The 17487-nt window shown below is 39.4% G+C and overlaps 1 protein-coding gene across 1 annotated transcript in view; it reads right to left on the reverse strand.

Annotated features, from left to right (window-relative positions):
* The window catches only part of CNGB1 (cyclic nucleotide gated channel subunit beta 1), a 106332-nt gene that overhangs the window by 17783 nt on the left and 71062 nt on the right, over window positions 1-17487 (reverse strand). The window contains exons 24-30 of the mRNA XM_074211170.1: window positions 16878-17036; window positions 13643-13851; window positions 11131-11181; window positions 9098-9184; window positions 8358-8422; window positions 7764-7886; window positions 1122-1263 (exon numbers count right to left, since the gene is read on the reverse strand). Coding sequence (XP_074067271.1) covers window positions 1122-1263; window positions 7764-7886; window positions 8358-8422; window positions 9098-9184; window positions 11131-11181; window positions 13643-13851; window positions 16878-17036 — 836 coding nt within the window. The remainder of the gene's footprint in view (window positions 1-1121; window positions 1264-7763; window positions 7887-8357; window positions 8423-9097; window positions 9185-11130; window positions 11182-13642; window positions 13852-16877; window positions 17037-17487) is intronic.

Here is a 17487-nt window from a genome sequence, read left to right on the forward strand (position 1 = left end):
TCTGTTACTGAAACTGCCTCTATGGCTCAATACACTTTGGATCAGCTCAGACTCACAGTATCATATAATTTAGAGCTGAAAAAGACCTTGGAATCCTTCCATCCTGAGCTGCTTCTCATTTGACAAATAGTCCTTCAGAACTTCAAGACTTTCCTGCATTCCCAAAGGGAGACAGGGTTGGGGAGGACCCCAAAATGGCAGAAAGCTACTTGGTCCAAGTCCAAAGGATACCACAAAATACAGAAGCACCTTAGTATGGCCAGAGTTGGAAGGGACCATCAAATGAAAATCCCTCATTTTTCAGATAAAGAAGGCATGTAATTTGCCAGTTAGTGTCTAAGGGAAGCTATGAACTCAAGTCTTCCTGACTCCAAGCCCAGCATGGCACTCATTTGTGCCACCTACCAGTGGGAGGGGGCATTACTTCTGCTCCCATAATTCTGAAGAGATGCAGATGCCTCTAGGATCCCCTTTCTATCTTTTCCTACCATTGCCTTAATTACTTAACTTCCCTTCTTTTTGCTATCTCATCTACCCTAAAATTCTTGTTGTGGTTCAATTGTTTCAGATTATCTGACCCATTTAGGATTTTTCTTGGCAAAGATCCTGGAGTAGTTTGCTATTTCCTTTTCCAGTTCATTTGACAGGTGAGGAAACTGAGATAATCAGAGTTAAGTGACTTGTCCAGCTGGTATCTGAGACTGGATTTGAACTCAAGAAGATGAATCTTCCTGACTCCAGGCCTATTGTATTGAAATCCTTAAACCAATCCTAAAACTGAATGGGAAAAATTGATAGGATTGTCTCACAGGCAAAGTATACCATGAAGGGTTTTGGGGTTTTTTGGTACACTTGAAATTCTGCTCATCCTTCATCACTTCTTCCCCAAGTGTCCTACCAGACATTTGGGTGCTCTTCATCTGCCTTGATCCCTCCTCTTAGGTGCATCTGGTGATTTTATTTAGTAGGTGCCCTCAGCAGGAGGTCTGGAGGAAGAAGAGTCAGGGTGTGACCCACAAAAGCAGTTTAGACAGTGGGGGAAAGAGGGTTGAGAGGAGGGATTTCTCAGGGTTCTTCAAAACAAGCCATCAGAGGCCACTGATGATCCGGCCTTTACCCACCTGTCCTATCATCACAGAGAAAGCGAAGACCCCCGTGAAGTAGTTCAGGAGCTGGAATACGATTTCAAAGAGTGTCTGAGGGTCAGGTAATCCCCCAATGGTGATCAGGGTCTTGACAGCCCAGTAATAGCATCGAATATAGCTAGGAAAAGAGAGAGAGAAGGGGTGACTCGAGCCATCACAATTTGCTTGTGAAAAATAAGAAATCCAAGGAGACTCTTTTCTTTGTTAATTTCTGCAAGTCTTAACTTGATCAAGAGTCGCCTGTTCCTATGCAGAGGGATCCTGGGACTGACCATGGTGATATAAAAATTAATAATAGTAATCATAATAATAATAGCTAGCATTTATAGAGCACTGATAATGAGCCACATACTTTATAATTTTTATCTCACTCGAACCTGTGAGTTAGTGCTACTATTATTCCCACTTTACAGATGAGGAAACTGAGGCAAACTGAAGTTAAGTGACTTACCCAAGATTACACAGCTAGTAAGGCTATATTGTAATTCAGACCTTCCTGATGCAAGAAATCAAATTAAAAAAAGAGGCACCCTTTCTAAAAAAGAGGCATCCATGCACTCAAAGGAGAACTAGGTGGCACCATACTAGATAAAGTACCAAGAATCATCTTCCTGAGTTCAAATACAACCTTAAACACTTATCCACTGGTCAACACTGGGCAAGTCACTTCATCTTGCTTGCCTTAGTTTCCCTCATCAGGAAAATGAGATGGAGAAGGACATGGTAGACCATTCTGCCTAAGCACCTGCTACATACTAGGTACTTTATACAACAACACTAGGAAATCATTTTTACTGTTATCTTCATTGTAGTTGAAGAAGTTGAGGTAAATAGAAGAAAACCCCAAATGGGGTCACAAAGAGTTGACATGACTGAAATGAATGAACAACACCAGAAACAGAAGGTTCTTGAGAACAAAGTATTCTTATAATCTTTGTCTCTTTGGTCCCTTTGATAGTCTGGTGATATGTATGGATCCCATCTGAGAATCATGACTTTAAATGTATCAAATTAAATATATGGGATTACAAAGAAAACTAATTGTATTTGAAATAGTTATAAATTTTTTAACAACTTCATGGATCCTATTTTAATAAAAATAATTAACATTTATATAGTGCCTTAAAGTTGACAAAGTAATTTATAAATAATCCTGGGAGAAAGGTGCTATTATTATTCCCATTTGATAGTTGAGGAAACTGAGGTAAAAAGAGGTTAGCTGACTTGCCCAAGGTCACACAGCCAGCATGTATCTGAGCCTAGATTTGAACTCAGTTCTTCCTGGTTCCAGGTTCTGTGTTCTATCCACTGCTCAGAACCCCAACAGAATGACTTCAGGATGTCTGGAAACAGCTCCTCCAAATTCTGTATAATTGTTTCAGGAAATATCCCTTTTTCAACTTTTTTTTCAACTGTTCATAAAAAATAAGTGCCAGAAAGGACTTTATTCTTGTTTCTTTGTACACATCTTAGTTCTCCCTCCTAGGCTATATTTCTTGAAAACAGTAAAGTTTGCTCTCTAGGGCACCATCATATACCTCAAATAGGCAAGGAGACTAGATTTAGGATCTAGAAGGACTCATCTAGGCCAATCAGTTACTCATCCTGGGCTCTATCCAACTCCATTTTATAGATGAATTCCCTCTGCCCCAATGAAGTGACTTTCCCAAGGTCACCCAGGTAAGAGGCAGCAGAACAAAAATTTGAGCCCAATACCAGCAAAGTGTTCCACATCTCCCTGGATTCCAGATCAGGGTTTCTTAATCGGATTTGTTTCCTATCTCTTTGGCAGTCTGGTGAAGTCTATTGGAGAAGCCCTTCTCGCAATAATGTTTTTAAATAGTTAAAGAAAATCATAAGTTTTAATTCCAGTTTAATAAAAATAGAAATGTATTTTTTTCCCATCCAAGTTCCTAGACTCCTGTAATTTATCAAAGGACCCTTCCTTCCACGGGTTCTGCCGGGGGGAAACTCCATTACTAGGGCGCTATTCCAAATAAGCAGCTACATTGTATTCTAAATTTAGATTCCCTGGTCCTTAACATGTGGCTAGGGACATAGGAGGTGTTATTAAAATTTAAGTTAATTTGAATTAAATGAGTGGGTAATGATAAGAAACCAGGAATTCGTTGCTTAATTAATATAGAATAATAACTGAAAGAATAATTGCTAACCAGAGGGAGCTGATTCGACCTGAACCAGAAGTACTCTGCCCCCTCTTGATACCCCCTCCTTATCTCTGCCCTGGGCTTCTTTGGTCTCCTCCAATACCCAGTTCAAATCTTATCTTGTATAAGACACCTTTCCCAGCTCTTCCCCTCACCAGCACTTTATCTCTCTTTCCACCATAAATCCATATTTTTCTATGTTTTCTCCTCCATTGGACTGAGATCCTTAAGGGCAGTAACTGTTTTCTTGAATTTCTTTGTATCTGTAATGTAGGTGCTTAATAATTGCTTATTAACTAATTGAAAATTCAAAATGTGCCAAGAGATTCTGTTACTCTTCAGTTGTTTTTCAGTTGTATCTGATTCTTTGTGACCCCCACAGGAGATTCTCTTAGCAAAAATATTGGAGTAGTTTGCCACTTCCTTCTCCATCTCCTATTACAAATAAGAAAACCAAGGCAGAGTTAAGTGACTTGGTCAAGGTCATACAGCTAATAAATGTCTGAGGACAAATTTGAACTCACATCTTCCTGAGTCCAGATGGGGCTCTTTATTCACTGCACCATCAGCCAGGAGCAACTAGAAGTGATGCAATGGGTAGAGAACTGGACCTCAGAAAGTTCTGAGTTCAAATCCACCCTAGATACATGCTATGTGGTCTTGAGCAAGTCCTTTAAGCTCAATTTACCTCAACTTCTTCAACTACAATGAAGATAATAACAAAACCAATTTCCTAGTGTTGTTGTATAAAGCACCTAGCATATAGTAGGTACTTAATAATTGCTCATTTCCTTCCTTCATTTTACAGATAAGGAACTTGTGGAAGGGACATCAAGTGACTTGTTCAAGGTCATGCAGCTAGTAAGTGCCTAAGGTTGGATTTTAGTTCAGGCAGTGGCAGAGCCTAGAGCAGAAATGTTGTTTTTTTTTTTCCCATGGAGGACAAAGCCAGAAATTTTTGCCTTGAAATGAGATATCAGCTCCTAAACGAAAAAGTCAAGCCCAACAGACCCAATGATCTTGTGCAGGACATTAAGCAAGGAAAGACCACAAAGATCCATCAATCTATTGCCCTAATCTTTTAATAAGAAAGGCTGTGGCCCAGAAAGACCCTGAATGGCCTGAGGTTTGATGATGGAAGATTCTGCAATTTGAACCTAGTTCCTGCAATCTTAAATCGAACTCTCTCTCTTAACAATTTCGTTGGTCCTAGGATATGGATACACCTCAAGGGGAATAAGAAGGCTTCCTTCTGGATTTTTCCAGAAGAGTGGATTGAACTTTCTGGGCACTCCGGGAATCTGAATCTCAGAGTTGATTCACTCCCAGTTTGGGTCAACAAGAGAGAACTAACCAATAAGACAATAGAAAAGGAATGTTGAATAATAATAGCTGTAATAAAAGAAATCATTTATATTTCTAATAGAATGTAAATATGAATCAATTATACGTCTATATAATTTACATAGCATTTTAAGACTTACTAAATACTTAACGGATATCTCATTTGATCATTACAACAATCCTGGCTTCTTGGTGTTGGTCAGTCATTTCAGTCATGTCTGACTCTCCATGACCTTATTTGGGGTTTTCTCGGCAGAGAGACTGGAGTGGTTTGTTATTTCCTTCTCCAGTTCATTTTACAGATGAGGAAACTGAGGCAAACAGGATTCATTGTCTTACCCAGATCCATACAGTTAGTAAATGTCTAAGGCCAGATTTGAACTTAGGTTTTCCACTGTGCCACCTAGATGCTGCTATAAACACCTTTGCCATGACTCTCTGCAAAATGAACCTCATTTTACATGTGAGTACACTGAGGTTTGGAGAAATTCTGTGACTTGTCAAGGTCCCTAAGGCAGCAGGTCTCTAGTGTCCAGGTCCAGTATCCTTCCTGTCTCTCCTGCCCCTCTTTCCCCAGCATGTTGTTGAGGATATGAGAATATATAAAGTATTTCCACATCAAGGACCTCACAGAATCAGATTGTAACTTAATAAATTTAATAACAATAAAAACTTAATAAAATATGATATAACAATAATAAATTAATGAGATGTTCTCCTCTCCCTACCCCCCCAAAATAAGATTCCACAAAAGCCCAAGGGCCATGGTAGAAGATCATGGAGAACACCTGCCACTCTGCCCGCCCCCTTTCCTCATTTTAAATTCCATATTTTCTAAATTTGTGAAGTTTTAGAGGAAGGGTCAGAATTCTATGATCCTCATATTCAAAGAGGAATTATTTTAGGGCCATGATGGAGCTAAAGGTATGGAGAAGGAGAGCATATGATAGTATGAAAGAATACACTTCATTTCCAGCTGATTGGTCCAGAAGGAATTCTCTCTAGGCCCCATCAGAAGAAGCTGGTGGCTCAGGGTGTCCCTTCTGGAACTTCTCCTTGGCTGACAGGCTTCTTGAAATGCCTGTGTGACCTTCGCTCTCTTCATTTACCAGAGAAGGTAAGAATGATGACTTGGTATATATCCACTTGGGGAAAGGCCTGTGGAACCAAGTCTTTGGAGGAGTAAGCAAAAGAAAAATGATATAATGGCCTGGATTTAGTCAAAAGAGGAAGAGCCAAATGCCATCTCTGCTATTTACTACCCAGGTGACCCTTGGATGTAACTTCTCTGTGCCTCAGTTTTCCCATCTATAAAATGAAAGGACTGAACTAGACAACTTCTGGGTTCCCTTCAAACTCTAATTATGACTCCATGATTCTACGTTTTAGGTTAGAGTTATGGAGTATGCCCATTTAAGTATGGAGGTGGTAAAAACTCTAGAGGAGTATATAACACATTCCATTCCATGGGAGATGACAGGAAATCCAAAATATACTGACTACAGCATGGGTAATAGATATTGGCTTCAAGGGACACCAGAATTTCTTTATAAAGGGCTAAGACCTAGCTTATAAGTTGAGTTTTAAAAGAAACACAGGGGGCAGCTAGGTGGCACAGTGGATAGAGCACCAGCCTTGGAGTCAGGAGTACCTGGGTTCAAATCTGACCTCAGACACGTAATAATTACCTAGTCATGTGGCCTTGGGCAAACCACTTAACCCCATTGCCTTGCAAAATCTAAAAAAATAAAAGAAAATAAAAAATAAAAGAAACACAGAAGCATTCATTCCTTTCAAAACTACCTTTGGATAATTAATGATTTTTGCTTTGACAGTGTGATTATTTTGAAAGAATACTTGCTCCCCAAAGAATCACAAAGTGAATTTGTTGGAACTGTTCATCAGAGGAAAAAATGGAATTCTTTTCCAATTTGGATGTCATTTACAAAGAATTATCAATACATCAGTAATAAAAATGTTGACAATGGTTACAAAAGGCCTCTTGTGCCTTCTCACCTTGCTATGAGGACAGACAGAGATTATCTAAGTATGAAGATGAGGGGGGTTGGACTTATATTCTGGTGGCACCCTCAACGTTAGTAATCACTAAGTTACTGACACCCCCAGCCCAAAGTGGGGGCTGGGGTGGGGGCTCTCACAGACCTCAGAGATGGGAGGACTTCCAAGAGATCTTAATTGAGTTTCTATTTTTAACCCTCTGTGTTTCCTTAACTAAAAAGATCAGTGGGGCTCAAAGCCCTGACGAAATGGCAGAGTGGGCAGTTATTGTTATTTGCCCTTCATTCCGGACAGGTTTAGATTCAGATCTTCCATTCACTACTTGGCCGTCTTATCTGCAAAAGGAGAGGAGGGGCTGGTCAAGATGACAACAAAGATCCTGCCCAACTCAAAATCCTGAGGACAAAATGAAGACAGATATATAGAGAGATAAATTTATGTGATTATAAGAACTAATCCCATCTCTATTGCACGTTAATGATAATCCTATAAAGGAAGGGCTGAAATAATCATTTATTAAATTCCTTCTGTTTTCACAACAACCTTGGAAAATAGATACAATGATTAACCCCATTTTCCGACTGAGGAAATTGAGGAAGATAGAGGTTACAGTCACTTGCCCAGGGTCACATAACTAATAAATGACTGAGGCTGAATTTGAGCTTGTGCCTTTCTGCTTCAGATTAAACACTCTATCCCCTAGCTGCTTCTGAGGTAGGTGGGTATTTAGATACTCAACTCTGCTCTACAGAAAAACCTTCTCAGAAAGTCTAAGTGATTCACCCATATAATTACAAAGTTCTACTCTTAAAAGCAGAGATTTCAACTCAGATCTCCTGTCAGAATATTTTTTCAGTTGCATGCTATATGCTATGAAGAAAGAGGGCTTTAGGGGCGGCTAGGTTGCCTAGTGGACAAAGCACTGGCCCTGGAGTCAGGAGTACCTGGGTTCAAACACGGTCTCAGACACTTAATAATTACCCAGCTGTGTGGCCTTGGGCAAGCCACTTAACCCCATTGCCTTGCAAAAACCTTAAAAAAAAGAGGGCTTTGACCTAAGTCAGAAGACAGAAGAATGGCAGCTTACCTATTTCCCACTCCATCATAAACCCAGTGAGTAGAACCAATCCCTTGGTAGGCTGATGCCCAATAATACAGACATGAATTCACATGTAAACTATAAAGCAAATAGGCTGTGGTTCTTATGACTCTGTAAAACAAAGGGAAACATAGTTTTATGAGAACGCAGAGAAGGAGGAGGTACCTTCTTCCCATGATAAGGACTGAGAAAAAATCTCAAATTGTAAATAAAATGAAGATATGTGATAATTTCCCTGAGGCAGTATATTTGTTCTACCTATGAGAATATGCATTGTAATAAGACATTTGGAAGTTTTCAGCTCTCTCTCTCTCTCTCTCTCTCTCTCTCTCTCTCTCTCTCTGTATATACATATATATATGTATATATATATATATATATACATATATATATATGTCTCAGAAAATGATGAAGGCCAAAGATATGGTAGTTTTCCTTCCTGGGGGGATGGGGGTTAGACTTGGTAGATGTGTTTGCAAAGAGAAATTATTTGGACAGTAAAACCCAATTCAGCCCATTCCCTCAGCAAATTTCCAAGCTTATGTATTGCCATCACCAGCAATGATGGCCACTGTATCTCACCTGTAAACATAGGCTTTGCTGAGGATAGCTTCAAGCCGGTTATTAAACTCAAAGAAAGCCATGTACTATAAATGAAAAGAAGAGAGTGCAATGAATACATATATAATGAACTTCAATGAGGAGCTTAATTATGAACCATATATGAGCTCCTTTCAATGAGGCGACTAAGTAGCCTAAGAGAAGTGAACATACAAACATTACCCTTTGATTTAGCCAAAATTGTTTAGTTGTGTCCAACTATTCATGACCCTGTAGTCCATAGGATGTCATACCGTCATACACTCACACAGTATGTCAATACCATCCATGGGGTTTCCTTGGCAAAAATACTGGAGTGTTTTGCCATTTATTTCTCCAGTGGATCAAGGCAAATAGAGGTGAAGTGACTTGCCCAAGGTCATATAACTAATAAGTATCTGAGAGTGGATTTGAACTCAGGTCTTTCTGACTCCAGACTCAGAACTCTATCGACTTAACTGCTTCTGTTGATCAAAATGGACAGTTAAAAAAATCCACATTGAGTGGATTGTTTCTGAGTCAACAAGATTAGCTGAGCATTTGCAACTAAAGTGCCAACCCTTCACTTCACACCCTGTCACCATGAAGACCCAGCTTCTCTTTCCTTGGTCATCCTAAAATAAGTCACAGAAAGAATGTACTTTCCCATGGTATCTATTCCATGATATTACTCAAATATTGATGGATGGCCCCATGCCATCTAAATATGCAATGGGACTTACCTTTAAGCAGCGTGGCAGCCGTAAGAGGGAATTCACACCAACTTTTAAATAGAGCAAGTCAAGGGGCAGGAGGCAAAGCACATCCATCTAAAATGCAATTTTTAAAGCCAAAATTAGAAGGAAAGCCACAAACTGAAGACACCTATGAACCATAGGACCTCTGATGTACATGAAAAGATACCATTAGAAATATGCCTGAGCAAAGAAACAAAGCTGATGTTCATCAATTGGGAAATGGCAACGACAAAGTGTGATACATGAATGTAATGAAATATTCCTGGGCTTTAAAAAATGTTGTAGGGGTGGCTAGGTGGCATAGTGGATAAAGCACCTGCCTTGGAGTCAGGAGTACCTGGGTTCAAATCTGGTCTCAGACACTTAATAATTACCTAGCTGTGTGGCCTTGGGCAAGCCACTTAACCCCATTTGCCTTGCAAAAAAACAAGCAAACAAAAAAAAATGTTATAAGTGATGGATACAAAGAAATTGAAAAGATCTACAAGAACAGATGCAGGATGAAAGGAAGCAAAGCCAAGAAAACAATATATACAACAGCTACATTAATGTAAATGGAAAGAACAATTACCCCCCCCCAATTTTAATGACTAATAAAATTAACATGATTAAGATTCTCTTGAAAAGATGAGGGAATATCCCCCAAGTAAATCCCTTCATGGAGGTGAGGAGTCTACAATCTATAGACTACTTTCAATGTTGTATTAATTTTTTTATCTTTTCTTTTTCTTTTTTGGTCTCAGGATGAGTCTGAGAAAGGAAAGAGGAAGAATATTAGGGGTAACTATGAAATATAAAAAACAGAAGACATCAATATAAATCTGTTTTAAAAAAAAGGAGAAATATGTCAGGGTATATTAGCAACTCCTATATTAGAATTAGAAATTCATCAGGAACTAGACAGTGTGTGCCATCAACACATATTTTTCTAGGCCTCATGATTTGACATTTCCAGATCACAAAGTACACCTTGGTATTTAATACCACTCACCCCACCTGCCTCTGAATGATATAGTCGGGTTATACAGACACTTCAACAGAATCGCCCTAGTGTCCCACAAAGACTTTAATTAACCTGGTTCTAGTCTATGTAGACTTCTGGCATCCAGCAAACTGTTACTTGAGAGGGATACAGATTAGTATAAAAATTCCAACAAGATGAAACTCCATCTATGCAGATGGCAACTTCTCTGCCATTTTCAGAGTTATCGTGAGTGAACATTCAGAAGTTAAGTGACTTGCCCAGGGTCTGACATCCAGCAGGCAGGCCAGAACCTAGGCTTTCTGGAGTCTAAGGCCAGTTATCTATACACTAGGAAGCAATGACCTTTATGTTACACACACACACACACACACACACACACACACACACACACACACACACATATATATATATATATACTTATATATATACACACATGTATACTTAATACATGCATTTACATGCATGAAGTCAAGAGCATTTTCACACGATTCCCTCTTTTTCCACAGTGCAATATGGCACATTTGAAATGTTGTAGATAGGAAACTTTATGGGCAGAGCACTGGGTCTGGAGTCAAGAAGACCTGAGTTCAAATCCTGACTCAGACATTTTCTAGCTGTGTGACCCTGGGCAAGTCACTTAACCTCTGTCTGCCTCAGTACCCTCTTCCCAGGGATTTTGTGAGAATCAAATGAGATATTTGTGAAGTACTTACAACATAAATACTTCTTCCTTTTCCTCAGTTTCATATTTCTTCAGTTCCAAGTTTTTATATATAATATATATAATATATATGTATGTATGTATGTATATGTGGTAGAGCAAATTCATGAATGTCTCACTTAAGCCTGCTCAGAAACTGCTTTAAATGGGGGTTCCCATATAAATCAGCCTCTTTCTGGGAAATTATGCATTTTAAAACATATTTTATATAATATATATTAATATATCATATATATTTTAAAACTTACCTAGTTTGGGCAAGTCACTTAACCCCATTACCTTGCAAAAAACAAACAAAAAAAAGTCATGTACCTTAAAACGGCGAGACTTTAGGTAGTGGTTGCGCATCTCCTTTTTGTCTGTCTAAAAGAGAATGGACAAATGATCATCACATCCCCATAGTAGGTGCTTAATTAATGTTTGTTGACTGGCTGATTGATCACCTTAGGGTATATTTCTCTCAATCTGTTGGAAACTGCAGAGGAAAAGATTATGGGAGAGTCTACTGTTACCTGAATTCTATGTCTCAGATGGGAAGAAAAGGCACCAGATTTAATCACCGTGGCTCGGGGAGATGATCCCCTCTCTGAATATGGTCTGGGAAGGGAATGCTCCATGCATCACTACTTTAAGAGTGATCCAATTGCAGGAAAGGGAAGAGCAAGGCTTCTTCCATGTATCCTGGACTAGGAAAATACCCCCTTTTTCCTGTCCTGGGCAGAAAACCTCATATCGATACCAAGATTGTAAACACTGCCTACAGGGTCCAGTAGAGGGAGCACCAAAGTAAGTTCAGACTCATCCTAGCTCTCCTACTAACAGTTTGGGTAAGTTTGGGCATGTCCTTTCATTTCTCTGTGCCTCCGTTTCTTCATCTGTAAAACAGGGGACAAGGAGAGCCAACTAGTTACTAAGGTGCAATCTGGCTTCTAGTTTCATCACTCAAATGAAACTCCTCTCTCTCTCTGAGGTAATCAGACAGCACTTAGCTGCCGAATCTGCTATTCCTTGCTCATCCCTCATCCTCCTCCATCTTTCTGCAGGATTTTCCATCACCAAGTAGCCTTTGCCTCCTCGACACTCTCTGTATTTTAGATTTTTGTCCATTTGACTAGACATGACTTCTGGGACACTACTCTTCCTTGGTTCTCCTCTTTCCCATTGGACTCTCTCTGTCTTCTTTGAGGGATCATCATGGGTGCCCCAAACTCTAAGTGCAGGCTCCAAAGGCCAAGACTATCCCAAGTCTCTTTCTTCTCTACCCACAGCTTCTTTCTTAGTGATCTCACTGATGCCCATGAATTATTATAATTTCTATGCAGATGACTATCAGATCTACAAACATCCATTCCCAGTCTCTCTCTTAAACTTTACTGCTAGATCATCACTATATAACTCTTTATCACATCCCACGCAATTTTCCATTGGCATTTCTGTCCTTAAGAGCAGGGTCTATCTTTTGCCTTTCTTTGTATCTCCAGCCCTAACATGGTGCCTGGGATAGAGTAGACACTTAATAAATGTTTATTGATTGACAGACTAATCACAGACTTAGAATACATAATTACAACTCACTAATATTTCCCCAGCACTTAAATTCCCTGTTTGTGTCAATGATACTACCACACTTCCAGTCACTCAGATTCACATATTTGGTCATTCTAAACTTCATTAAGTCTCATTCCCTATGGTCATAAGGTGTCAAGACTTGCTTTTTCTATCCTCAAAATATTGCTTGCCTTTATCTCCTTTGTTCCAGCCTCATGGCCACCCCCTCAGTTGCTGACCACCTCACCTTTCATCAAAGTGATTACATCAGCCTTCTACTTAGTCTTCTTGGCTCAAGTCTTAGTCTTCTCCCATCACTTAAATCTAATTCATTTGTATGTCATGGCATCACCTCCCTGATGTCATGACCTTCTTCAAAAATGAAGAGCAAACTGGGGCGGCAAGGTGGTGCAGTGGATAGAGCACCAGCCCTGGAGTCAGGAGGACCTGAGTTCAAATCTAGCCTCAGACACTTAATAATTACCTAGCTGTGTGGCCTTGGGCAAGCCACTTAACCCCATTGCCTTGCAAAACCCCCCTAAAAATAACAATGAAGAGCAAACAACAAGCAACAACAACCATCTCTAATCCATTTGTCCACATATCTGCTGAGTTGAGATTTCTAAAATACATATCATGTTATACTCCTGCTCAGTATTCCCTATGAGCTCTAAGATCAGATGCAAATTCCTCTATTTGGCATTTTAAAATACACAGTCTCATTTTAGTCTACCTTTCAAGCCTTATTTCATATTACCACTCTACATTCCAATTGGACAGCTGGCTATTCATTATGAATCTCCCACTCCATGCCTTTGTTCAGGCTCCCCTCACCCCCCTTCCTGGAATATACTTCTCCCCCCATCACTTCTAGCTTTTTCAAATCCCTAGCTCCCTTCAAATCTCATCAGGGTCCTAGTAAAGTGTCACATCCTCCATGCAGTCTTTCTAGCTAGGTGCTCCTCTCATCTAACCCATTTGCCAAATTACTTTGAAAATATTCTCTATTTACTTCTATGTATATGTGTTCTCCCCAGATCATTCAAATCCAAGATTCTTTCAGCAACCTGCCCATCAAATCCATCTCTCCCCTTTTATAGAGGAAAAAACAGAGACCAGAGAAGTCCAAAGTCAGGGCTGATACTGAGGTCAGTGCCCTAGATTCCAGACCTTTGTGCCAAACAAAATTGAGAGTTAATTGTCAACTGCCAAGGACTATGGAGAGTGAGCAGGTTTCATTATAGTAGTTGAACCTTGTGGTTGCCCAGCAACTTACAATGATGTCTCCTCCTTTGACAAACTGCAGGCGCATCTGGAAGACAGTGATGTCTAAGAAATAGATGAGATCACACAGATAGTCCATAAGTAGCCAGAGGTGGATGTTTTCTGGGGTCTGGTATGGAAAAGCCCATCGGACAGGAATCAGCCAGCAATTCCAGTTCCAGGCCAAGACCACAAAGAAGAGCCAAAGGATATACATCAGGTCTAAGAGGAAGAGAAAGATGTTCATCAGTCACACTTAAACTTTGGGAGGAATTTTTTTTTCCAGATTCAACCAGAAAAATCATATGGAAGCAAAGTGATACATTGGAGAGAGGGCTGTGTTTGGAATCAGGAAGACTTTGGTTCAGATTCTACATTGGACGCTTGCTATAACTCAATGAGCCTACTTGATGTCTCTAAGTAAACCTCAGTTTCCTCATTTGTAAAATGGTGAGGGTTAAATTAGATGGTTTCTAGTTATCCTTCTAGCTCTAAATCTATGATCTTAGGATTGAAGTGTATACTCTTTTCCCACTGAAGACTGAGCAAGAAATGAAGTGGATATAAAATGGATCAAAAGAAAGGTTAAGATTGATATTGAGAAAAGTTTTTGTCCTTTTCTTTTGTTGTAGATAAAAACTCCATGCAAAAGGAGGCAATTGGGGGGAATGAAGTACAGTGGTGTACAAAGAGGAGTAAATAGACATCTGGCAAGATGGTGGGGGTAAGAAGAGCATCTCAATCTAACTGCTACCTTTACTACTTCAGGCAAGAACTTTGCCCAATAAGGTGATCACAATTGCCTGACCTATGGAGGAGGGAGGAGGACAAGGATGTGGAGGATGAGAAGGAAGAGGAGGAGGAGGAGAAGAGAAAAGGGAGGAGGGGTTTAAGGGGACTGATGCAATATAATCTTCATCAGAAAGGAAGGGATGCCTGGGAAGACGACTGGGATAGAAAACTATAGTATAAGCTGATCCCATCTAGTAATGAGATTCATTAAGGATGAAAAATGGAAAACAAACCCAATAAATATATACTACGCAGTGATATATAGTAACTTGAAAACCTCCAATGAATGAGAAGGTAAAGCTATAAATTCTGAAATAATGAAAAATCAGCAAGAAAATCTAGGATGTTTCAGAATAAAAAAGGAAAAAATTAAATTGAAATAATAGAATAGAAATTAGAGACAGAAAAGAGAGCTCTCAAGAAGGCCACCAAAAGAATAGATAATTTAGAACACATGGTAGAGGAACCCTCTCCAATAGAAACTCTGAAAAAATGACTTACAGATCTTGCAGCCTTTATAAGTATAAAAAATAAGAAGAAAAATTGACAGAATAGCCTTGAAAGTGAGCACCATAAAAACATTTATAAAGATAATTTAAATTTTCTCTCATAGAAAAAAATTGATGAAAATGAAAGCATAGCAAACTTCAAGAAATAATCCATAGATTATAGAAAGAGAGGAATCCAAAATTTAACCCACAGAGACATTTGAATAGTCAAATGGCAGAATTTCAATGTCAAGTGACAAATATTTCAAGTAGCCAATAGGAAGTTTTTCATCTACCAAGGAAAATCAATTTAAATAAGGCAGAATTATTCCTCATCTATGAGGAATCAATCAAGATCATGAAATTATGCTATTCTAAAAAAGGAGATAAGTTTATACCCTTCAAATTGGACCTAATTACATCAGTTTAAAAAGATAGCACTGTGTCTAGCAAATAAGTACATATAATTAAAAAGAAAAACTTAACAGTAAAACTAATTTCTTTGTATTTCTTGGGCAAGACAAAGCTAGGATCTGTGAAAGTCCAAAGAGAGAGGGCATCTAGGATCAAAAGAGAGATCAATGAATGTGTTGGTTCATTTTAAATGTTAGAAGAAAAATTGAATTGACATTCTGTTGACTAAAACTCATTAATATGGGATGAGGGGTGGAAAATACAGAAAGAAATCTCTGAGGTCAAGAGGGAAAAAAGAGGTTCAGAGGGAGCCAGAAGCTCAAAGTTGCTACATTTTCTTTAGTCTCTCACTCTATCTGGAATTTGAGAGTAAAGAAAGCCCGTAAGAAGAGTCTAGACCTAGGGCTCTGAATTCAGAATCTGTAAACATGTTGGGTTTTAAAAAAACACTCTGATAAATGTATTTCAATTTAATTAGACTCCTTTGTAATCTCATATCTTTTATTTTTTGCATTTAAAAATCTTGTACTGAGAAGATGTCATTAGATTTTACCATACTGTCAAAGAGTCTATTATACTATAAAGCTGAAGAAATTCCAAAGGGAAAAAGAAGAAATGCTTAGGGAGATGTCAAGACACATTTCTATGGAGCATGGGGAGAAAGGCAGGAGGGTTGGACAGTGGTTCAGACAGAGCCAAAAATGGGTTCTGTTAGAAGGAAGTGAGCACTGTAGATTCTCCAAATAGGGAAAGAGGGAATGTCAAGGTCTCTAAGCATGTCTAATGAGAAGATAGGGAATGACCCAAAACTGTACGGACCTCATGATGGACCAACAGTGAATATAAGGGTACAGAAGAGGACTGGATCTGGTGCTTGGGACCCAGTCACCACACCTCAATCCTTCTTCATGAGTTAATCTTTCTAGGAGTAAGTGTGCTTTGACAAGTAGATAGAGATAAGTAGCATTCCCAGGATTTTCATTCATGTAAGGTTTCATTATATGATTCCATTTGTATAAGGAGGATTTACCTTCTGCCACTAATGTAAGTTGGCATCTTCTCTACAACTGGAGTTTTTTGAACTTGCTCAGGGTCCCATAAGCAGTACAAGTCAAACATAAGTTTTACTGGTTTTGAGATTGGTTCTCTAACCACTGAGTCACACTACTCTTCTTTGAAAAACTGAAGCAACAGAGTATATATATATATACACACACACACACACACACACACACACACACACACACACACACACACACACACACACACATATAGCTTTTCCAGAATAAAATATAAAGGATTAGGATTATGAGGAAATCAATTATGTTTAAAGACACTTAGCAAGGTTCATGGACTCCAGGTGAAGAACCCCTGATCATAGGCATTATCCTTAATCTTTATAGTTCAGGTACACCCACTGGCCACCTGCCATCCAGCACCTCTTCCTCCCCCTTCTCATTATCCTCAGCAATCCTCCCTTCCCTGTCCCTTCCCCTCCCTTTCCCCTTCTCATTCTTTGCATCAGAAGGATAGCTTCCTTCATGCATGACTTACTGGTGAGAGGGTCAATGCTTTGGGGAAACTTGTAGGTTTTCAACGGACGGCGTTTGAACTTGCAACATAACATCTCGCAATAGTGTTCTTCCTCTTCAACCTTTTCAGCCTCTGCAGCTTTGGTATCTGGTGCTGGTTCTGGGGCTTTCTTGGAAGGGGCTGCAGGAAAAAGTGGGAAAAACTCTTGCATGCACCCCAACTGTAATCATTTGCCTTGGTTCATTCAGCCTCCTAGATCTAGCAATACACACATACATCCTTGTCCCCATTCCCTGCCCTTTTATCCTTCTAAAAACCAAGGAGAAAAGGAATGCAAGCTTATCTTATCCAAATCGCAGGGCACTGGAAATTGAGGGAAAATAATCAATTAGCTGAGAAATTGTTCCTCATCTTGTACCAACCATAGCTATAGGAAAGCATATTGCAAGAAATAAGTAAAATGGTCATTGTGGACTAACAGCATCCCAAACAACCACCAGAGCCTTCTCCTGGGGCAAATTACACTGCTCCATCCTCAGAGAGCTTGGACAGCAGCCCAGAAATTCTTGCCAGGTAAGAGTTGGGATGCTCTCATCTAGAGTTCATTCAGAACCGAGTGTGTCTGGGGGAG

The sequence above is a fragment of the Macrotis lagotis genome, chromosome 1 (assembly GCF_037893015.1).
Source record: "Macrotis lagotis isolate mMagLag1 chromosome 1, bilby.v1.9.chrom.fasta, whole genome shotgun sequence".
In the NCBI taxonomy this organism is placed as follows: domain Eukaryota; kingdom Metazoa; phylum Chordata; class Mammalia; order Peramelemorphia; family Peramelidae; genus Macrotis; species Macrotis lagotis.